This window comes from Sinohyriopsis cumingii, chromosome 17, assembly GCF_028554795.1.
Source record: "Sinohyriopsis cumingii isolate HCF-2022 chromosome 17, ASM2855479v2, whole genome shotgun sequence".
NCBI lineage: Eukaryota > Metazoa > Mollusca > Bivalvia > Unionida > Unionidae > Sinohyriopsis > Sinohyriopsis cumingii.
The window spans coordinates 2,500,710-2,526,774 of NC_142977.1; the positions used below are offsets into that span (position 1 = coordinate 2,500,710).

Sequence of the window (26,065 nt, forward strand, 5' to 3'; positions counted from 1 at the left end):
GTTTAAATGTATGTTTGTACATAACTTTGTTCCAGATCATTTCACAAAAGTTACAGTTATAACGCTACTGAAAAGAAAAATTGATATGACAATTATTTCAAAAAATATGTGAATGCATCATATTAAAAAATGTAAAGTTAAAATCTCCGTTTAATTTCAGAAAGCAACATTCAATATATTATTGCATCAATGCCTTTAAGGAAACCATCAGCTATTATGTAAAACATGGCAGCCCATTGTTTGAATGCTTTTATACGCTAGTAAAGCAGTTGATAGGGTCATTCATTAAACACAATTTAAAAAGTTGCTTGATATTCAAATATCCGTCTACATAGTTCATACTTTAGTTAACTGGTATGGCAAACAGTTGTATTATATGCGCTGGGGAAGTGTAATATCAAGCTCTTTCCATGTAACCAATGGGGTAGGCCAGGGAGGTGTTTTGTCCTCTTTGTTATTTAATATATACATAGACGAGTTAAAGCGTAAGCTAGGTCACCATCACGTGGGGTTACATCTGCCACCAAATCTGTAATTTCTTAACAATTTTAGCTTTGTTGATAATATGTCATTGATAAGTCCTTCTATCGCAGGTTTAAGGAAATTATTAAAGCTATGTGAATAATATGCATTGGAGAATGATGTCATTTATAATACATAAAAGACGGTATGCGTGGTCTTTCAGTCAACAACTTTCAGATTACCTTCTCCTCCCTCTGTACATCTTAACGGCAACGCTCTTACATATATATGTCAACAGTTATACGTATTTAGATCATATTATAAAATCAAATCGGACAGATAATGAGAATATGATGAGACATTGCCGATTTTTGGGTACTCGAACAAACATGTTTTAAGTATATTTAGATATTGTTCACCAAATATCAAAATTATATTATTCACTTCTTATTGCTGCACAGTGTATTGTGTCCCTCTGTAAACCAACTTTAGTAAATGTATGGAGAAAAAAATCTACATGTTTGGTCATAATAATAGTCTTCGTTTTCTATTAAACCTGATGAGACGGAACAGTGCCCCCAACATGCTTGTAAATCATAGAAGAAATAATCAGAAAGAATATCTAATAGTAACAAATTTCTCTTGAAATCTCTGTGGAACAAATGACATTCGTTTAAATTCTCGTCATATTAGTAGATGGGACAAATTACTCATTAAATGTGCCACGTAATTTCATTCTTAACAATGCAGGACACAGTCCATGGTTGTAGATGTGTCTTTATACTTGTACATAAGATATATATTAACTGTTATGTTTAAACTCTTTTACTTTATATCTATATTTGAATTTAGATGTTTGGACTATGCACTCTGAAATAACAAAAATTCTTATCTTATCTTTAAAATTTCTCTCTAAATGTTAACTTAAAAATCTTGTATCCATATGAAACCAATAATAGTCATGTAGCTTTTATTTGCATTCGTCACTTTCTGTATTATATGTAAAATTCCTAAATATTCATTTGTGTTGTTTTGCTGTCTTTAATTTTGACATTCTGAGCAATAAAATACGAATTTGATAGTTTTTTAAGACAGTGTTTTGTATTATACATGTGAATAATCATCCCCTTCATACATCAAAATATAAAGATAACCACAAAAGGGTAAAATAACCAACGCCAGTATAAAATTAATTGAAATAAATTGATAGATAATATCACAGTTTACAGAAGTAAGTAGAAATTGTTTATTTAACGTTGCTCCGGTATTCTATATTTTTGTTACGGTTATTTAGTTTGTTCCGGCTTGTGTCAATTTGTTCCGGTAAGTAGTCTGACCCTATATGTTGTTCCTCATCGGTTCCATGGTTGCAACGCGTGTATCGGTTGATCCTTGAACCCATGTTGAGATATTTTCATGAGTTCAGGGTCCACTATATTTAAATTGGGTCGAGCGATAAATTATTTCGCCAGAGGAATCCATTCAAACATGGCGTATCTTAAGATGTTGGGCTTTTTGGCCCTTGGAATCATTTTTAGCTATGGCCTTGGTTGGTCGTGTCTTCTTACAACTTTGATTGTAGTGGCAATTTATTTAGCCACTGGCGGATGGAGGTTTGCAAAAGTCGTCTTCAAGACCCTTCCAAGAGACCTTAGGTAATTAGCGAGCATAGCATGATGTCTGCTGACAAAGAAAGCTTTTATAGTAACACTTGTTTGCAGAGTGGTTGAGTTCAACAACCTTAGAATTATTATCCTATATTCTCTTTCCGGTTTCTCACATGATTTGTTACGTACGAATATTTCAGCATGGAATGCAAAATTCAGACCAGTAAATTCAAACTAAAGATAAGGAAACTATATATTCTCTCTACAAATTTATAACTTGAAATATAAAGGATAGTTTTTGCATCTTAGAATTTTGAGGTTATCACATTTGACTGGTGACAATTTGATCTTTAAAGACGCTATCCTTCGTTGAAATGCTTGACCAAGATCATGGGTCCTAAAAGTGTTACATATATACCAAAAATTTAATATATTTAAACAACTTTTTATGCATTGATTGCATACCCATGAATTTACATTTAATGAATATTTATAAAACTGATTGGAAACTCATATTTTATTCACAATGTTTCCTATGTTCTGTTTCGTGATGTTGAGACTGTGCACACTCAACCATTTAGTCCCTGCTTTAATTCTTCTCTTTCAATATTTGCTGCTATGTATCCATGTCCATGTATTCATATGTGTAACTACGTACCCATGTCCATGTATTCATATGTGTAGCTATGTATCCATGTATCCATGTCCATGTATTCATATGTGTAGCTATGTATCCATGTCCATGTATTCATCTGTGTAGCTATGTACCCATATCCATGTATTCATATGTGTAGCTATGTATCCATGTATCCATGTCCATGTATTCATATGTGTAGCTATGTATCCATGTCCATGTATTCATCTGTGTAGCTATGTACCCATATCCATGTATTCATATGTGTAGCTATGTATCCATGTATTCATATGTGTAGCTATGTATCCATGTCCATGTATTCATCTGTGTAGCTACGTACCCATGTCCATGTATTCATCCGTGTAGCTATGTACCCATGTCCATGTATTCATATGTGTAGCTATGTATCCATGTATCCATGTCCATGTATTTTCATGTGTAGCTATGTACCCATGTCCATGTATTCATATGTGTAGCTATGTATCCATGTCCATGTATTCATCTGTGTAGCTATGTACCCATGTCCATGTATTCATATGTGTAGCTATGTATCCATGTATCCATGTCCATGTATTCATATGTGTAGCTATGTATCCATGTCCATGTATTCATATGTGTAGCGATTTATCCTGTCCATATATTCATATTTGTAGCTATGTATCGATGTCCATGTATTCAAATGTGTAGCTATGTATCCATGTCCATGTATTCATATGTGTAGCTATGTATCCATGTCCATGTTTTCATATGTGTAGCTATGTATCCATGGCCATGTATTCATATGTTTAGCTATGTATCCATATCCATGTATTCATGTGTGTAGCTATGTTTACATGTAATTTTATTCATATATGTGTAGCTATGTATCCATGTAATTGTATTCATATATGTGTAGCTATGTATCCATGTAAATGTATTCATATACTTGTAGCTGTGTATCCATGTAAATGTATTAATGTATGTGTAGCTATGTATCCATGTACATTTATTAATGTATGTATAGCTATGTATCCATATAAATGCATTCATATACATGTAGCAATGTATCCATGTAAATGTATTCATGTGTCTCCCTATGTATCCATGTCAGTGTATTCATATGTATGTAGCAATGTATCTATGTCCATGTATTCATATGTGTGTAGCTATGTATTCATGTAAATGTATTCATATGTGTAGCAGTGTATTCATGTGTGTAGCTATGTATCCATGTAAATGTATTTATTGTGTACATATGTATCCATGTCATTGTTTTCATATATGTGTAGCTATGTATCCATGTCAATGTATTCATATACATGTAGCTATGTATCCATGTAAATGTATTAGTATGTGTACCTATGTATCCATGTCACTGTTTTCATATACGTGTAGTTATGTATTCATGTATGTGTATTCCTGTATGTGTACCTATGTATCCATGTCACTGTATTCGTATATGTGTAGCTATGTATCAGTATAATGTATTCGTATGTGTACCTATGTGTCCATGTCAGTGTTTTCATATACGTGTAGCTATGTATCCATGTCAGTATATTCATGTATGTGTACCTGTGTATCCATATCATTGTTTTCATATATGTGTAGCTATGTATCCATATCATTGTTTTCATATATGTGTAGTTATGTATCCATGTAAATGTATTCATATGTGTACCTGTGTGTCCATGTCAGTGTTTTCATATACATGTAGCTATGTATCCATGTCAATGTATTCACGTAAGTGTAGCTAGGAACATCTTCGCCAGGAATGAGACTTTGATCCAGACAGACATGCTTGTGAAGAGAACTGTGTTTTGCTAAGAGAATTTGATCACACATTAAAGAAAACCCCAGCAGATGCATGTGAAACCTTCTTATCCAATATTTGGTATCATTTATATGTCTTTTTAGAAGAAGTGCATTGTGAAAATATGAGTACAGATTTGAATAGTTGTGAGCACAGTCTTAACATTGCCAATCTCAAAAAAGTTTGATGATTTGAATACATTGCAATTTAATTTGCCATTTAGCTGTTCAAGAAATTGCTAGTTGCTGATATTTTATTTTTCGTGATGTTAAGATGGTGAAGACACACTCCTTCTGCTACAGCTACCAAACGGTAGAACACCAGTGATTTGCAATGCTGGGTTCTTTTTTGGACCTCATATATACTTCAGTCATGGAAACTGCCAAAGGTGTACATGGCCTAGGAGGAATAATTTGACATGTACATGTAAAATTAAATATCTTGCTAATTGTTGATCACATCAAGTCGACATGTTGTATAAATCAGCATATTGAATAACTAGAGGTAAGTGATATGGGTTGTTATTGTTGTTGTTGTGGGGTTTAACGTCATTTTTCAGCACATGATAGGCTATGTATGGCGGCCAGGATATTTATAATAAAAAAAGATTAAAGGTGGTTTTAAAGTTGCTTGAATATGACAATGATGAGATTGACTCATGGAAAAATGCCAAAATATAAAGAAAAATTTTAAATCGTCCTTAAGCCTCTTTCTGAATTTATGATTCTTGAAAGGTAAATTTCATTTTTACTGATTCATTATAGTGCCAAGAGTTTCAAACTTTCATAAATCAGCAGCAAGTTTACACACCCACCCCCAACAAACCAGATGCCTTTGAAGTAATTTAAAGCTGTTGTCAAGTTTGATGATACTTAAATTTTAGGAGCACCTCAAATTCAGAAATCTCCATTTCTGCCTCATGTGAACAAAATTATGTCAGGTCCTAAAATAGAGTTTTTGGATGTGTCATTCTTTAAAAGTGAGTTAGAGTGAAGATCGGGGTTGTGTTATTCATCGAAAGTGAGTTAAGAGTGAAGTTTGAGGATCTTTGTACCTGTAAGTGGAATCGAAAGTTATGCACTGTTGTCAACACAATCACATCTTAATTATGATTAATTATTTGCATAACAGAACTTTGCACATGGCTGGAGTTCACCTTAAAATGTTTGAATTAACTTGATGGTTTCATGCAGAAAAAATTAAATCTATATATACAAAACAAATTTTCTTGTTTCTGGCCCAACAATGTATGATTTCTTTAACTACAGGTATATTTGTATAATATTCAGTTTACTTTGAATTATTATGTTTCGCAGTTTATATTTAATCAGTACTAATATTTATTTATTTGTCATTTACAGAGCCTTTCTGGCATTAATTGATTTGAAGTTGAAGGTGAGGAATTACAACAAAAATAACTATTCCATTCCACGGCTGTTCAATGAAACACTGACAAAGCACCCAAACAAGACCTGTTTTATATTTGAAGACAAACGGCTGTCATTTCAGGTAAGAAATTTATGGAGAAAAACTTAACAGAAGCAATGGAGGATGAAGTTGCACTTTTAACATTAGATTACCTCCCCTTGGCAAGGATCCAGCCTTCTATTAACCCAGTGGTATGGGATGGATAAAGATTATCTCCACTTGGTATCCCTTTGGTATGGGATGGATAAAGATTATCTCCACTTGGTATCCTATGGTATGAGATGGATACAGATTATCTCCACTTGGTGTCTCTATGGTATGGGATGGATAATGATTCTCAGGAATATGACAAAACATTTACAAAAATTTCTGGCCGCTAATATAATGTGCATGTTGTACTTTAACTTGTGATTATTTCATTTAGATAAAGGATCTCTAGGATCAGCATGATGTATGTGATGAAGAAAATTAAAAGAAATAATGCAGCCATATTTACTGTGTGGTCATGTGCATGGTTGCATGCTTTTGTAGACACTACAATAAGAAGCCATAGAGAAGACTTTAAACAGAACTGAAACCGAATCAACAGAATTAAACCAAATTAGGATGCATTTTTTTATTATTATAAAGATGTTGCCAATGTGGCTACCATTACTAAAGATAGATTAACATTTAAGTGACTTCTTAAAATGTTTTCTCCTGTCATCAAGGGCATTCATATTGCACACTATCCAACATCAAATATGGTTACTGTTACTAAAAATAGAACAGTACTGATAGGACTTTTTCACAAGAAGTGCTGTCTGAATCTGGCACTGGCTTTGTGACATACAGGGCTTTGTGACATACAGTGCTTTGTGGCCTCAAAAGGACTGCTTTAAAAGTGGAGAAAATAACCTTGTTTTAGGTACAACGTCAGTGATAATGCCAGAGTCAAGTTATGTTGACTTGAGTGATCTCCACATTCCTTCTTTTCACCAATTATCCATGTAATATGCAACTTAGGATATTGTGATGTGAAAATGTTTAAAGAGAATATGAAAGTTGTAATATTATCATTGTTTGGTCTATGTAGTAGCAGTTTATCAGTAATTATAAGGCCACTTTCATGATTTTGTCTGCCTGTGTTCATACTTTTTGTTTTATTTCTCCTTTTTATTTTTTATTTTTGAAGATAGAAGTGTAAAACTTGGCCTTTCTACTAAAAGATATAATAGGTATCACATTTTTGGGTCATATCTTCAAGTTCAAGGTCAGAATCAAAAAGGTCAAGGCCATACATCAAATTATTGACACTATTATGTCTCCTCAATATGCAAAGCAGGGCGCATAAAATCCCAATTTCTTGTTCAGCTTTTAATAGTTATCTCCCTTTCAAAATAATAATCATCTATATAACATAATAAACAGATTGTTGAAAGAAAAGAAACTAATCCAAAAATGTCTCATAATTGATATGTTGAATTATTCTCTGATAATTCTATGACACCTCAATTCAAAGTTGAAAAAGAAATTATCTTGCAAGTTACTGTAATGACATAGAAGTTTTGTAAATATTTATTCCTATTGTAGCAGTTATATACAATGAGTATTTTCTAAAAGAAAATTGAAAAATTTGCATACTTCAAATACATGTATTTTGAATACAGTGGTCCCTTTCTTGAACAACCAGTGAAAGGCCACCCACATTTTCTGGCCAGAATCCCTTGCTTGTGCTCAAAAGTTTGTGTTAAATGTACCCATCTAGGATGACCATCCCTTTAATGCAGCTATTATATTGTACCAAAATATATATGTACTCCTTATGAGTAGACAGATAATGGAAATCTCATGAATATTTGTTGATTCATAAATTCAAGATATTGACATTTGTTCCAAGGCCCTGGGTGGCCAAGGGGTCTAAGGCACTTGCTGCTACAGACCATTTTACATCATTTTACATTTTGCGCCTGTCCGTGTAGGTTTGAGTCTTGGCCAACATGGATATGTGAGAAAGATTGGTGGTTCTTCCCAGGGTTTTCCTAGATTCTTTCACAAAATATACTGGCTGCCATGTATAGCCTGTGATGTGTTGAAAGGTTGCGAGCCACAAAATAATCCTATGTCATCCCCCTCTTGAAAGGACATCCCTTCTATAAGACAACTTTCCCGCTGCAGAATGGATGACCTTATAATGGGGGAGGGGGGGCACTGTATTGTTACCAGAAACAGTTCAATGCTGCCAATATATTGTAATTTACATTTTTTCTCTCACTCTTTTCACTTTTTTTTCAGGATGTAGAATTGAAATCAAATGCCGTTGCCAATTATTTTCACGACAATGGGTTTGGTAAAGGAGATGTTGTTGCACTGCTGTTTGAGAACTCCCCAGATCTTCCAATTTTCTGGCTTGGTCTATCTAAAATAGGGGCCATTGCAGCCCTTATTAACTACAATTTAAAGGACAAGTCCCTGGAACACTGTATCAATGCTTCACATGCTAAGGCTTTAGTATTTAGTGGCGCATTTGCACAGGGTAAGTGTCTTAGCAGTGGTTGTTTTATATTTCAGATCCTGTCTGTAAATTTGACTTATATAGTTTATAGTAAAAGTCATAAAGGTCAGGTAAGCATTCAGAACAGACTATTTCAGTAATGGATGTGATTTGTTAAAATTTTATTGCATAAACTTATAAATGGCAATTATTCACTTTATTTTGGATCCTAATACATCCATATTCCATTGAAGAAACACCTTTCCTATAGAAATATTATGATATCTGAAGACAGGTGTTCTTAATACTATGTGATCTTTCAAGACTTGTTTTACTCTACATTGTCTTTCAATCAAATGTCTTTCAACACAGGTTTTCCTGTACATGGTCTTTCAAGGAAATGTGGTTTTACAAGACAGGTTTTACTGTACATGGTCTTTCAGGGAAATGTGGTCGTTCAAGACATGATTTACTGTACATGGTCTTTCAGGGAAATGTGGTCTTACAAGAAAAGTTTTACTGTACATGGTCTTTCAGGGAAATGTGATCTTACAAGACAGGTTTTACTATACATGGTGTCAAAGAAATATGGTCTTTTAGCTCAGGTTTTACTGTATATAGTCTCAAGGAAATATGGTCTTTCAAGGCAGGTTTTACTGTACATGGTTACAAGGAAATGTGGTCTTTAAAGACTGGTTTTACTATACATGGTCTCAAGGAAATGTGGTCTCAGTGCAGGTTTTACTGACATGATCTCTCAAGGAAATGTGCTCTTTCAAGACAGGTTTTACAGTACATAGTCTCAAGGAAATGTGCTCTTTCAAGTCATGTTTTACTGTACATGGTCTCAAGGAAATGTGGTCTTTCAAGTCATGTTTTACAGTACATGGTCTCAAGGAAATGTGGTCTTTCAAGTCATGTTTTACAGTACATGTTCTGAAGGAAATGTGGTCCTTCAAGTCATGTTTTACTGTACATGTTCTCAAGGAAATTTGGTCTCTCAAGACAGATTGTACTGTACATGATCTCTCAAGGAAATGTGGTCTTTCAAGTCATGTTTTACTGTACATGGTCTCAAGGAAATGTGGCCTTTCAAGTCATGTTTTACTGTACATGGTCTCAAGGAAATATGGTCTTTTAAGTCATGTTTTACTGTACATGGTCTCAAGGAAATGTGGTATTTCAAGACAGATTTTACTGTACATGGTCTCAAGGAAATGTCTTTGAAGTCATGTTTTACTGTACATGGTCTCAAGGAAATGTGGCCTTTCAAGTCATGTTTTACAGTACATGGTCTCAAGGAAATGTGGCCTTTCAAGTCATGTTTTACAGTACATGGTCTCAAGGAAATGTGGTCTTTCAAGTCATGTTTTAGAGTACAAGGTCTCATGGAAATGTGGTCTTTCAAGTCATGTTTTACAGCACATATTCTCAAGGAAATGTGGACCTTCAAGTCATGTTTTACAGTACATGCTCTGAAGGAAATGTGGTCCTTCAAGTCATGTTTTACTGTACATGTTCTCAAGGAAATGTGGTCTCTCAAGACAGATTGTACTGTACATGATCTCTCAAGGAAATGTGGTCTTTCAAGTCATGTTTTACTGTACATGGTCTTAAGGAAATGTGGCCTTTCAAGTCATGTTTTACTGTACATGGTCTCAAGGAAATATGGTCTTTTAAGTCATGTTTTACTGTACATGGTCTCAAGGAAATGTGGTATTTCAAGACAGATTTTACTGTACATGGTCTCAAGGAAATGTCTTTGAAGTCATGTTTTACTGTACATGGTCTCAAGGAAATGTGGCCTTTCAAGTCATGTTTTACAGTACATGGTCTCAAGGAAATGTGGCCTTTCAAGTCATGTTTTACAGTACATGGTCTCAAGGAAATGTGGTCTTTCAAGTCATGTTTTACAGTACAAGGTCTCATGGAAATGTGGTCTTTCAAGTCATGTTTTACAGCACATATTCTCAAGGAAATGTGGTCTTTCAAGTCATGTTTTACAGTACATGGTCTCAAGGAAATGTGGACCTTCAAGTCATGTTTTACAGTACATGCTCTGAAGGAAATGTGGTCCTTCAAGTCATGTTTTACTGTACATGTTCTCAAGGAGATGTGGTCTCTCAAGACAGATTTTACTGTACATGGTCTCTCAAGGAAATGTGGTCTTTCAGGTCGTGTTTTACAGTACATGGTCTCAAGGAAATGTGGTCTTTCAAGTCATGTTTTACTTTACATGGTCTCAAGGAAATGTGGACTTTCAAGACAGATTTTACTGTACATGGTCTCAAGGAAATGTGGTCTTTCAAGATAGGTTTTACTGTACATAGTCTCAAGGAAATGTGGTTTCTCAAGACATAATTTACTGTACATGGTCTCAAGGAAATGTGATCTTTTAAGTTATGTTTTATTGTACATGTTCTCAAGTAAATGTGGTCTTTCAAGACAGATTTTACTGTACATGGTCTCAAGGAAATGTGGTCATTCAAGTCATATTTTACTGTACATGGTCTCAAGGAAATGTCTTTCAAGTCATGTTTTACTGTACATGGTCTCAAGAAAATGTGGTCTTTCAAGTCATGTTTTACAGTACATGTTCTGAAGGAAATGTAGTCCTTCAAGTCATGTTTTACTGTACATGTTCTCAAGGAAATGTGGTCTCTCAAGACAGATTATACTGTACATGGTCTCAAGGAAATGTGGTTTTTCGAGACAGATTTTACTGTACATGGTCTCTCAAGGAAATGTGGTCTTTCAAGTCATGTTTTACAGTACATGGTCTCAAGGAAATGTTCTTTCAAGACAGATTTTGCTGTTCATGGTTTCAAGGAAATGTGGTCTTTCGAGACAGATTTTACTGTACATGGTCTCAAGGAAATGCGGTCTTTCAAGACAGATTTTACTGTACATGGTCTCAGGGAAATGTGTTCATTTAAGTCATGTTTTACTGCACATAGTCTCAAGGAAACAAATTTTACTGTACTTGCTTTTAGAGTTCAGTTACAGTTTAGAGCATGATTTGGAATGTCTATAAGAATCCTTAAGTAAATGCACTAGACCTTAGATAAATTTTTACCTGTCCTTAAGTAAACATTCTAGTCCTTAAGTAAATTTTTACCTGTCCTTAAGTAAATGCACTAGACCTTAAGTAAATTTTTACCTGTCCTTAAGTTAATGCACAAGGTGCCCTGAATGGCAGAGTGGTCTAAAGCACTGTCCATCATGGTTCACTGCCATCTCACCTCTGTCTGTGTGGGTTCGAGTCTCGGGCTCGGCCAATGTGGATATGTGAGAAAGCTTGCCAGTAGCTTCTTGTGGGTCGGTGGTTCTTTCCGGGGTTTTCTCTGGTTCTTCCTCCACCAATAATACTGGATGCCATGTAAATTTTTACCTGTCCTTACGTAAATATTCTAATTCTTAAGTAAATTTTTACCTGTCCTTAAGTAAATTTACTAGTCCTTAAGTAAATTTTTACCTGTCCTTAAGCAAAATTGTACCTGTCCGTAAGTAAATTTACTAGACCTTAAGTAAATTTTTACCTGTCCTTCAGTAAATATTCTAGTCCTTAGGTAAACTTTTACCCGTTGTTAAGTGAATATTCTTGTCCTTAGATAAATTTTTACCTGTCCTTCAGTAAATATTCTAGTCCTTAATTAAATTTTTACCTGTTCTTAAGTAAATTTGTACATGTCCTTAAGTAAATTTACTAGATCTTAAGTAAATTTACTAGCCTTGGGCTAGTGAACTACTGCTAATTTCAAGCTTTTTACCCAAATACAGTGAGTTATGTTTTTTTTTTCCAATGGGTATGTTTTTATCATATTGATAGGACTATAAAGTGTTATAAAATGAGTTGGTGGGTGTTCCTCATAATAATCTCAATAAATATAGTAAATATTGTTTATAACATTTCACAGATGACTGGAATTTTTATAACATGATGGTATTTCACATTGGACTGGGATTTTTATAACATGATGGTATTTCACATTGGACTGGGATTTTTATAACATGATGGTATTTCACATTGAACTGGGATTTTTAGAACATGTTGGTATTTCACATTGGACTGGGATTTTTATAACATGATGGTATTTCACATTGGTCTGGGATTTTTATAACATGATGGTATTTCACATTGGACTGGGATTTTTATAACATGTTGGTATTTCACATTGGACTGGGATTTTTATAACATGATGGTATTTCACATTGGACTGGGATTTTTAGAACATGATAGTATTTCACATTGGACTTGGATTTTTAGAACATGATGGTATTTCACATTGGTCTGGGATTTTTATAACATGATGGTATTTCACATTGGACTGGGATTTTTATAACATGATGGTATTTCACATTGGTCTGGGATTTTTATAACATGTTGGTATTTCACATTGGACTGGGATTTTTAGAACATGATAGTATTTCACATTGGACTGGGATTTTTATAACATGATAGTATTTCACATTGGACTGGGATTTTTATAACATGTTGGTATTTCACATTGGACTGGGATTTTTATAACATGTTGGTATTTCACATTGGACTGGGATTTTTATAACATGTTGGTATTTCACATTGGACTGGGATTTTTAGAACATGATAGTATTTCACATTGGACTGGGATTTTTATAACATGATAGTATTTCACATTGGACTGGGATTTTTATAACATGATGGTATTTCACATTGGACTGGGATTTTTAGAACATGATAGTATTTCACATTGGACTGGGATTTTTATAACATGATGGTATTTCACATTGGACTGGGATTTTTATAACGTGATGGTATTTCACATTGAACTGGGATTTTTAGAACATGATAGTATTTCACATTGGACTTGGATTTTTAGAACATTATAACTGAGAAATATTTTTTCAAAATTCATTGGTTCATTTTTGAAAAGTTGTTTATGTACTTGTGAATGTTGATGATGATGGACGCAGCTGTAGTAAACACTTTGAAATCAGGCAGATGTAGTAAACACTTTATGTTGGTATGATTGCTGTCAGATGTCGTATGTAATGGCAGTAGAATTTTTAAACAAGATGCAATTGTATCAATACATGTCATGGTGAAAAAGAAAAAAATAAACCATTAGTTTTACCATCTGATTAATGTGTCAACATGTACATGTACCAGCTGGTGAATCATAAAAATCACTTTTATGTGAAAATGTCTTTGTTCAATAACGATTTGCTTCCTGATGATCACTAATCTAACCATCAATATCCTCATGGTACAACAAAATTAATCTTTGAAGGAGAGGAATGTTATAACAAAGTCTTTGGAATACATTATAGTTGGGAACTTAAAATTCAGTGTAATAACAGAATAAATCTCTCTCTCTCCCTCTCTCTCTCTCTCTCATTAATCCTTCAAGTCATTAGTGTGTATAATACTTTGATTTCTGTCCCTATTGTTTGGGGCCACCTTCTTTTGTAAGGACACCTTTTCATTGCAGAAGGGGTAGCCCCAAAAAATGGGAACCACAATAGTTTCATATTTTGTGAGTATTCTTTAATCAATCTGAATATCTTTCTAGAGGTACATGATATACAACCAGTGTTATCAAGTTCAGTTGGACTCTATGTTACGGCTCAGAATGGACCTTTGGATGTCTTAGCTGTCCCTATTGATCCATTGCTGGAAAAGACTCCAGTCTATGCCCCACCTATCCTGAAAACTGACTTCCGTGGTCCACTTTTTTACATATACACATCAGGTACAACAGGACTACCCAAAGCTGCCATTGTCTCCCATACAAGGTATAGTGGATACTCCTGTAAAATTTTGTGCAACAGTTTTGTGTTAAAACACTTCCAAACTGGTAATTGTAGTGACACAAATTGGTAATTGTAGTGAGGCTTCCAAATTGGTAATTGTAGTGACACAAATTGGTAATTGTAGTGAGGCTTCCAAAGTGGAAAGTGTTTGGTAGAAGAATATCAGGCTGGATATGGAAGAATAAATCCACAAGCTTCGGACTGTTTATGAAATAAATGTACTTTTGTATTTAATGTAATTCCTGCAAAATTGAATGAAAAAATTGAAGAATAAGTTTTTCTAGTTTCAAAATATTGCTTATGTTGATAATGTTGATGTGATATCATTGTGATGTCAGTAAAGTTAATATGTCTTACTAGAAACCTTGGGCTTGTGTGTATTTCAGAATGGTTGCATATTTTAATACTTTTCAGCTGTCTGTCTGTCTGTCATTAACTCTACCTACTAAAATGGTGGGTGAAAATATCACTAAATTTGATACACAAGTTGGTTTCAGATACCATCTGTGATAGGTTTATTTTTTTTATCCATAAAGAGGGTTCCTAAGTGGAGATAAACGATCAGATACACATAATAACTGCAGTTATAATGTGTCAGATTTGTGGGGGGTAGGGTGCAGTACATAATCAAATGCATGTGAATTTACCATGCGAAAAATTACATGTTATTCAAGTTTTAGTATATGATCCTGCGCATAATGAATGCATACATAATGTCATGGAATATTCCTTACATAATGACATGGAATATTCCTTACATAATGTCATGGAATATTCCATACATAATGTCATGGAATATAACTTACATAATGTCATGGAATATAACTACATAATGTCATGGAATATTCCTTGCATAATGTCATGGAATATTCCTAACATAATGTTATGGAATATTCCTTACATAATGTCATGGAATATTGCTTACATAATGTCATGGAATATTACATAATGTCATGGAATATAACTTACATAATGTCATGGAATATTCCTTACATAATGTCATGGAATATAACTTACATAATGTCATGGAATATACCTTACATAATGTCATGGAATATAACTTACATAATGTCATGGAATATAACTTACATAATGTCATGGAATATTCCTTACATAATGTAATGGCATGAAATATTCCTTACATAATGTCATGGAATATAACTTACATAATGTCATGGAATATTCCTTACATAATGTCATGGAATATAACTTACATAATTTCATGGAATATAACTTACATAATGTCATGGAATATAACTTACATAATGTCATGGAATATTCCTTACATAATGTAATGGCATGAAATATTCCTTACATAATGTCATGGAATATAACTTACATAATGTCACAGAATATTCCTTACATAATGTCATGGAATATAACTTACATAATGTCATGGAATATTCCTTGCATAACGTCATGGAATATTCCATACATAATGTATGGAATATTCCTTATATAATGTCATGGAATATTGCTTACATAATGTCATGGAATATTACATAATGTCATGGAATATAACTTACATAATGTCATGGAATATAACTTACATAATGTCATGGAATATAACTTACATATTGTCATGGAATATAACTTACATAATGTCATGGAATATAACTTACATAATGTCACAGAATATTCCTTACATAATGTCATGGAATATAACTTACATAATGTCATGGAATATTCCTTGCATAATGTCATGGAATATTCCTAACATAATGTTATGGAATATTCCTTACATAATGTCATGGAATATTGCTTACATAATGTCATGGAATATTACATGATGTCATGGAATATAACTTACATAATGTCATGGAATATAACTTACATAATGTCATGGAATATAACTTACATATTGTCATGGAATATAACTTACATATTGTCGTGGAATATAACTTACATAATGTCATGGAATATTCCATACATAATGACATGGAATATAACTTACATAATGTCATGGAATATTCCATACATAATGTCATGGAATATTACTTACATAATGTCATGGAATATTACTTACATAATGTCATGGAATATTCCTTACATAATGTCATGGAATATAACTTGCATAATGTCATGGAATATTACTTACATAATGTCATGGAATATAACTTACATATTGTCATGGAATATTCCTTACATAATGTAATGGCATGAAATATTCCTTACATAATGTCATGGAATATTCGATACATAATGTCATGGAATATTACTTACATAATGTCATGGAATATTCCTTACATAATGTCATGGAATATAACTTACATAATGACATGGAATATTCCTTACATATTGTCACAGAATATTCCTTACATAATGTCATGGAATATTACTTACATAATGTCATGGAATATTCCATACATAATGTCATGGAATATTCCTTACATAATGTCATGGAATATAACTTGCATAATGTCATGGAATATTACTTACATAATGCAGGGATCGTCCTGGGCTTCGCCAATGTCGCAAATTGCGATTTTTTTTTCCTTACTGGCGACAAAAATATCCCATCTGGCGAATTTTTTGGTTACAGACTTTTTGGTTATTTAATTTGTACATACAATCATGGATTTTGACTGGATAAATTAAAAGGGAGAATGAAAGGAAGCCAGAAACTTGACTAAGCAATGCATTGGAATCAATCTGTTACACAAACGATCCTTTGTTCGTATTGACAACCCCATCGTTACAGTGCATTGTTACATTATAATCTGCTTATGCTGACATCTGGGCTGAGTACTGTATGCTGTGATACAGTCAATCATGCTACCGAACTATACCTACAACTGACCGACTTCTGAAGACGCGAACAGAACAGATACAATTAATTGAATGGCTAATCCTTCTGTTTTTTTGTTTTTTTTTTTACATATACCAATACAATAGTTTTGCTGAAACTTCATAGAAAACTGATAACCTTTGAGGTACCGACTACTGTGTATAAATACAAAGCAAACGGAAAAAATCTCAATCACAATTATATGTCGCCAGTGCAGCATTTTACTCATTGATCTTTTCCTTTTGCCATCAATCCGTGTTAATGCTGCAGAGACATAAACTCCGCAACAAGAAATAGCACAAAAAAAAAAACAGTTCTGAATAATTAATAATAATTATTTATTTCTCAAAATACATGAGTGAAAGAATCCCTAAATTGGGTGTGAGTTTATGCTTATATATACGGTCCAATATTGCCAGGTGTTGACTCATGTAAGTTTCATTCGTGGGAATGGAGATCCTATTTTGCTTGTCGAGAAAATTTATACAGCATTCAGTGATCATTCTTGGGATTTAGGAAGCAATTCACTACAAGCTTTGTAAAGCTAGCCATAAGGGCGGGGGGGGGGGGCTGCTGAGAGACTACTGGTGTCACCTGTCAGCACTGTAGACGTGGATTCAGTAAGATGATCCTCATAAAAACTGACATCAGAAATAAACTCTGCATCTCATCTCTCAAGAAGTTAATGAGAATCAGCATGTACATATGTGAAAAATTAGACTTTGAAACTACATTCAACATGTGGGCAGCCCTAAAATTGCGACGGATCTTCGTGTAACACTTTGTAACATTTTGTTAATGCTTGTTGTAATTAGAGTATTAACTAACCCATCTTTTGTAATTTTCATTGCCTGTTACATTAATAGACTAAATTAACACTTGAAAAAATGTACACTACTTGTTCTGGTGACACTTTTTGAAAATTGGCGACAAAATATTGAGGTTGGCGATTTTTTTGGCGACAGCTTTTTAAAAGCCAGGACCATCCCTGATAATGTCATGGAATATAACTTACATAATGTCATGGAATATAACTTACATATTGTCATGGAATATTCCTTACATAATGTCATGGAATATTCCATACATAATGTCATGGAATATTACTGACATAATGTCATGGAATATTCCTTACATAATGTCATGGAATATAACTTACATAATGTCATGGAATATTCCTTACATAATGTCATGGAATATTCCTTACATAATGTCATGGAATATTCCTTACATAATGTCATGGAATATAACTTACATAATGTCATGGAATATTCCTTACATAATGTCATGGAATATTCCATACATAATGTCATGGAATATTCCTTACATAATGTCATGGAATATTCCTTACATAATGTCATGGAATACTCCTTACATAATGTCATGGAATATAACTTACATATTGTCATGGAATATTCCTTACATAATGTCATGGAATATTCCATACATAATGTCATGGAATATTCCTTACATAATGTCATGGAATATTCCATACATAATGTCATGGAATATTACTTACATAATGTCATGGAATATTCCTTACATAATGTCATGGAATATAACTTACATATTGTCATGGAATATAACTTACATAATGTCATGGAATATTCCATACATAATGTCATGGAATATTACTGACATAATGTCATGGAATATTCCTTACATAATGTCATGGAATATTACTTACATAATGTCATGGAATATACCTTACATATTGTCATGGAATATTCCTTACATAATGTCACGGAATATTCCTTACATATTGTCATGGAATATTCCTTACATATTGTCATGGAATATTCCTTACATATTGTCATGGAATATTCCTTACATAATGTCATGGAATATTCCTTACATATTGTCATGGAATATAACTTACATATTGTCATGGAATATTCCTTACATAATGTCATGGAATATTCCATACATATTGTCATGGAATATTACTTACATAATGTCATGGAATATTCCTTACATAATGTCATGGAATATAACTTACATAATGTCATGGAATATTCCTTACATAATGTCACAGAATATTCCTTACATAATGTCATGGAATATAACTTGCATAATGTCATGGAATATTCCTTAATCATTTTATGTGGAATCTTTCAAACTTAAAGTGTGACTGAGACTTATTTTTAACTGTGAATACAATTATCCCACATTTCTGATACACCCCACTGGTTTGGCTATGGGAATGAGTGTTTTGATACACCCCACTGATTAGGTTAGGGGAATGAAAGTTTTGATACACACCACTGGTTTGGCTATGGGAATGAGTGTTTTGATAACACACAACTGATTAGGTTAGGGAAATAAAATTTTTGACATGCCCCATTGGTTAGGTATGGGGAATGAAAGTTTTGATACACCCCACTGGTTAGGCTAGGGGATGAAAGTTTTGATACACCCCACTGAGTAGGCTAGGGAAATGAAAGTTTTGACACGCTCCACTGGTTAGATATGGGGAATGAAAGTTTTGATACACCCCATTAAGTAGGCTAGGGAAATGAAAGTTTTGAGACACCCCACTGGTTAGGTATGGGGAATGGAAGTTTTGATACACCCTTTTAAGTAGGCTAGGGAAATGAAAGTTTTGAGACACCCCACTGGTTAGGTATGGGGAATGAAAGTTTTGATACAGCCCATTAAGTAGGCTAGGGAAATGAAAGTTTTGAGACACCCCACTGGTTAGGCATGGGGTATGAATGTTGTGTGATTGGACAAGGAACAGTATCTTACTAAAATTTTGTGGATTCTTTTCTTACCTTCCAAGTTTTTAAAAATAACTGTAATTCAGACTCAATTCCGTGGCGATTTAACTGTCATTTAGTGATGGGGAAAGACATGTGATGGGGGAAGAGGTAATGAAGCAATTTGGTGTGGGAAACTGAGAACATATTAAATATATGATGATATAGAGATGGTGTAATTGAGAAAAGTGTACACTAGGTTGAAGATTTATATATGATGTGTTATGAATCTATGCTCTTAAAATAAATAACAGAAAAGAGTAAAAAGCAACAAACTTTCAACAAATAATTTATTTCTCTAAAATACTGAGTGAAAATGAAGGGAAAGAAAGAACTTCTAGTATTGCAAATTAAATCCGAAAATAATCCTGGAATTCAGATGCAAATCCTGACTATAAACGTTTTGAATAAACTTTTAAACATGATACACGACAGTGAGTTTTGGGGCGAAATATGGGTTTCAGTTTGCTATAAATGACTGTGCCATAAATCCAGATATAAACACTACAGACCTTTATTTAATTCTTTTTTGCCACCATGTAATAAAACCAGAAATCAACACTACAGACCTTTATTTCTTTGTGACAACTGTGTCTTAAAACCAGAAATAAACACATCAGACCTTTGTTTCTTTGTGACCACTGTGTCATAAAACCTGAAATAAACACTTCAGACCTTTATTAAATTCTTTATAGCCATCATGTCATAAAACCATAAATAAACACTACAGACCTTTATTTCTTTGTGACCACTGTGTCTTAAAACCAGAAATAAACACTTCAGACCTTTATTTAATTCTTTGTGACCACTGTGTCTTAAAACTAGATATAAACACTCAAGATGTATTTTTTATTCTTTTGTAACCGCTGTCAAAAACCAGATATAAACACTGCCAACCATTATTTAATTCTTTGTAACCACAAATGCTGAGTAGAGTCAGCAGACAGAGTGCTTACTGTTTCAAAACAAGATGTACAAAAATGAGGGAGAAGTTGAGTCTGAGTACCAGCTTTGTTACATTTATAAAAGTAAATTATGCCAAAGCCTGTAAATCCGAATGTACTTGCCAAACTGCCGTTTTAGTGTCACTCGCATTAAAATCTATATTCCACTGAACCATTTTGTCTTTAACGGATTAGCAATCATGGGCATACATAGTCAATTTTTAAATGTTCAGATTGTTTGTTTGTTGTCGTAAAAACAGTACAGTGTCAATGATGTCATATTCAGGAATTTTCTTACTGTGCTATCACTGTGGCATGGTGGGTACTGCCTGAATTTTCTGTCTGGAATTACAATACATGATAACAGGGTTGAGTAAGGTGGAGTTACAATACATGATGACTGGGTTGAGTGAGGTGGAGTTACAATACATAATAACATGGTTGTGTGAGGTGGAGTTACAATACATAATGACAGGATTGAGTGAGGTGGAGTTACAATACATAATAACATGGTTGTGTGAGGTGGATTTACAATACATAATGACAGGGTTGAGTGAGGTGGAGTTACAATACATAATGACAGAGTTGAGTGAGGCAGAGTTACAATACATAATGACAGGATTGAGGTGGAGTTACAATACATAATAACATGGTTGAGTGAGGTGGAGTTACAATACATGATGACAGGGACGTGTGAGGTGGAATTACAATACATAATGACAGGGTAGAGTGAGGTGGAGTTACAATACATAATGACAGGGTTGAGTGAGGTGGAGTTACAATACATGATGACTGGTGAATGAGGTGGAGTTACAATGCATGATTGGTGAATGAGGTCTTGGTCTTTTTGTCTTATTAATCAGTTATTTTTTTCCAGAGGAGTTAATTAGTGGTTAATTTAAAGGTTTGTATTCTATGTTGTTTTATTGAAGTCACTCTTATTAAAATATGCACACAGAGCTGAATGTGCCAAAGTGATAAATCTTGGCATCTGGCCACCACAACACATTTGTTAATTCTTTTGTTTACAGAGTTGATCTATTTATTATTATGTCATGAGTCAATTACTTTTTGGCTTTGAAGAACACTCTAAATTGGAACTTCATATCTTGTAATGCCATCAGACCAATAGACTACATGGGAATGTGATGTAATGCCCATATGCCAATAGACTACATGGGGAGTTCATTTGATGTAATGCCAATAGACCAATAGACTACATGGGGAGTTCATATGATGAAATGCAAGAAGAACAAGAGGCTACATGGAAATTTGCTGTCATGCCAACAGACCAATAGACTTCATGGAAACTTCATATGATGTAATACCAATAGACCAGTAGACTACATGGGAAATTCATATGCTGTAATGACCACAGACCAATAGACAACATGGGAACTTTGTATGATGTAATGCAAGCAGACCAATAGGCTACATGGGAAACATGGGAACTTCATGTGATATAATGCCAGACTACATGGGAACTTGATATGCTGTAATGCCAGTAGATCAAAAGACTACATGGGAACTTCATTTGATGTAATGCTAATAGACCAGTAGACTATGCCAATAGACCAATAGACTACATGAGAACTTCATTTGATGTAATGCTAATAGACCAATAGACTATGCCAATAGACCAATAGACTACATGAGAACTTCATTTGATGTAATGCTAATAGACCAGTAGACTATGCCAATAGACCAATAGACTACATGAGAACTTCATTTGATGTAATGCTAATAGACCAATAGACTATGCCAATAGACCAATAGACTACATGAGAACTTCATTTGATGTAATGCTAATAGACCAGTAGACTATGCCAATAGACCAATAGACTACATGAGAACTTCATTTGATGTAATGCTAATAGACCAATAGACTATGCCAATAGACCAATAGACTACATGAGAACTTCATTTGATGTAATGCTAATAGACCAATAGACTATGCCAATAGACCAATAGACTACATGAGAACTTCATTTGATGTAATGCTAATAGACCAGTAGACTATGCCAATAGACCAATAGACTACATGAGAACTTCATTTGATGTAATGCTAATAGACCAATAGACTATGCCAATAGACCAATAGACTACATGAGAACTTCATTTGATGTAATGCTAATAGACCAATAGACTATGCCAATAGACCAATAGACTACATGAGAACTAAAGATAAAAGTGACAGTGTTTATGATTTATATTTTTTATTACTTTATAATTTTAATCAGTACCAGTAATATTTTTTACAGGAACATGGAATAAAGAATAACATGTGTTTACAGTGGTTATGGGTATTTTTCCTTGTTAAACCAAATTGAATTTCTACCTTGAAAAGTGGCCTACCTAGTACAGATACATTATAAATGACCATGTGTCTTGAGTGACAGAAGAAGTGTTCTGTCAAGACAGGTTTTGCTGTTATTTTTTTTCTTTTTGCCTTTATAGCTGATATGACTTTTTAAATTGACAAACTTTTCTTGTATGTTCTTGCAGATTTTTCTACATGTCCTATGGTGTAAGTTTATTCATGAGGATGACAAATGAAGATGTCAATTACAACCCCCTTCCCCTGTACCACTCAGCAGGGGGCGTTGTCGGAGTGGGCATGGCATTTTTAAGAGGAATCACAGTGGTGGTCAAGAAAAAGTTCTCAGCTAGTAGATTTTGGGATGATTGTGTCCAATACAATTGTACAGTAAGTTCTCAGCTAGTAGATTTTGGGATGATTGTGTCCAATACAATTGTACAGTAAGTTTTGTTTTTGATGATAAGAGTTAATGAATCAATCCAACTTTAGAAACAAAGTTTTAATTTGTTTAAGTGCTGTCAATCAGATACGGCTTTCACAAGATTTGGAAAGTTTTGAAAGTTGTCTGCATGTTATTTTTTGTTTGGTAGAATGGTAAAGATCTTAAGTTAATATGTTTTCTTTCTACTTTGTTTTGTAATTTAATAAAATTAAATGCAAGCATCATTCTTCCTTTTCAAGATCATGTCCTGTTATGTTGACATTTCATTAGGTGGCCCAGTACATCGGGGAAATCTGCCGCTACCTTTTGGCCCAACCATTTAGAGAGTCAGAAACAAAACATCATGTTCGCCTTATGTTTGGAAATGGACTTAAATCTCAGATCTGGGAAGATTTTCAGAAGAGGTTTGGAGTCAAGCTGATGGGTGAATTCTATGGGGCGACTGAAGGGAACTGTAATGTCAGTAAGTCACAAGTTGCTTTTTGTGTGTGTGTGTATAAAAAAACATCAGAAAACTGCAAAGATGAGAATTTCTTTGATTTTGAAGTTTTATATTGGTGTAACATTTATTTCTCCTATTGAATAAATAAGTCACCTGTTTTCATGCTGATAGGCAATAATTACACAACAAATTAAAAAGCATGTTTGTGAGTGGTCATTTATGACATAAGTGGCTACCCTTTTACTATATATTCTAAAAAAAATTCTTACATGCCTGCCATAGTGCAGAGCTTAGTATGTCATGATGTCCTTTCATCTGTGTTGGTTCAATTTCATTTCTGCACAATCACTTTATTATGGTATTTTACACACTTTATTATGGTATTTTACACACTTTATTATGGTAATGGTTAGATGACCTGGTTGGATTTTTAGGCCATTACATTAAGTTTTCAGTTACTTGTTCATGTTTTTTTGTTTTATTTTGTAGCTTAAAAGATTTAGACTTTATTGGCAAAAAACCATGTTAGAACAATTAAGCACAGACTGATTGAGATGGACAAAATAATTTTGATAGGCATATTTGAATTCATTGATTTTAAAATAAATTTAATGTTGATTTTAAAAATAACTTTGTTAGCACAATTTAGGAAACATCGTATAAAGTGGACAGATGAAATTTGTATGCATGTTTGTTTGCATATACAGATTATGTTTTTTTTTTACAGATTTGAATTTCATTTGTCTGCAATGTCTGAAATGGGGGTTAGAGTTTTAATTGCACAAATAATATTTGCTTTTTTGTCAGTACATATTTTTTATAGATTCCTTTATCTACCTAGACATAAATTGATGAAAGCTGTCCGATGCATAGACTTAAAATAATTAGCTCCTAAGTACATGCAGTGAAGTTTGTAATTTGAGTTACTCAGTTTATGTGTAAATCTTGAACAGGTCTCTATCAAGATGTATGTACTATGTAAGAAGTAGTCATCACACTTTTCTAGACGCCATCATGTTGATATAATTACAGTCACTACTTCCATACACCATCATGTTCATATAATTACAGTCACCACTTCCAGACACCATCATGTTCATATAATTACAATCACCACTTCCAGACACCATCATGTTCATATAATTACAATCACCATCATGTTCATATAATTACAGTCACCACTTCCAGACACCATCATGTTGATATAATTACAGTCACCACTTCCAGACACCATCATGTTCATATAATTACAATCACCATCATATTCATATAATTACAGTCACCACTTCCAGACACCATCATGTTCATATAATTACAGTCACCACTTCCAGACACCATCATGTTCATATAATTAGTCACCACTTCCAGACACTATCATGTTGATATAATTACAGTCACCACTTCCAGATGCCATCATGTTCATATAATTACAATCACCACTTTCAGACACCATCATGTTGATATAATTACAGTCACTACTTCCATACACCATCATGTTCATCTAATTACAGTCACCACTTCCAGACACCATCATGTTCATATAATTACAGTCACCACTTCCAGACACCATTATGTTGATATAATTACAATCACCATCATGTTCATATAATTACAGTCACCATTTCCAGACACCATCATGTTCATATAATTACAATCACCATCATGTTCATATAATTACAGTCATTACTTCTAAATGCCTTATATAAATAGACCAGGTTTATTAGTATACAAGGTTTTGGAGATTGCGTGTTTGAATGTAAAATATACACTGGTTTTGTATATGGAAAGTTGGATTGTGTGACACTGATTTTGTATTGACAAAATACGTTTTGATGCTAACCATTTATTGGTAACTGTAATTCATGCAAGTGTTACATTGCAATTTCTCTTTCTTCATATTCACTGCATGGACAGATTACCAGACAGTTTTGTAGTAGAACCTTCAGTTAAAATATATGTCTCTGTAACTTAAGTTTCATCCTTTCTGTATTTGTAAAAAAAGCTGTTTTAAGTTCAGTGGATTTCCCCCATGGATTACTATACTATTTACTTTCCCAAAAACCACATTTGGATCTCTCTCTCTCTCTCTCTCTATATATATATATATATATGAAACAAACAATTGGAAACCCAAAATGTGAATATAGTGACACAAAAAGTACTGTTTGTTGTTTTCATATTTGT

At 33.6% G+C, this 26,065-nt stretch overlaps 1 protein-coding gene across 1 annotated transcript in view; it reads left to right on the plus strand.

The window, feature by feature from the left end:
- Positions 1-1,797: 1,797 nt before the first annotated feature.
- Positions 1,798-26,065, plus strand: part of LOC149777653 (long-chain fatty acid transport protein 4-like) — a 42,377-nt gene continuing 18,109 nt past the window's right edge. Inside the window, exons 1-6 of the mRNA XM_089938713.1 lie at positions 1,798-2,117; positions 5,854-6,001; positions 8,195-8,435; positions 13,946-14,168; positions 23,183-23,384; positions 23,710-23,902. Coding sequence (XP_089794839.1) covers positions 1,879-2,117; positions 5,854-6,001; positions 8,195-8,435; positions 13,946-14,168; positions 23,183-23,384; positions 23,710-23,902 — 1,246 coding nt within the window. The 5' untranslated portion in view covers positions 1,798-1,878. The remainder of the gene's footprint in view (positions 2,118-5,853; positions 6,002-8,194; positions 8,436-13,945; positions 14,169-23,182; positions 23,385-23,709; positions 23,903-26,065) is intronic.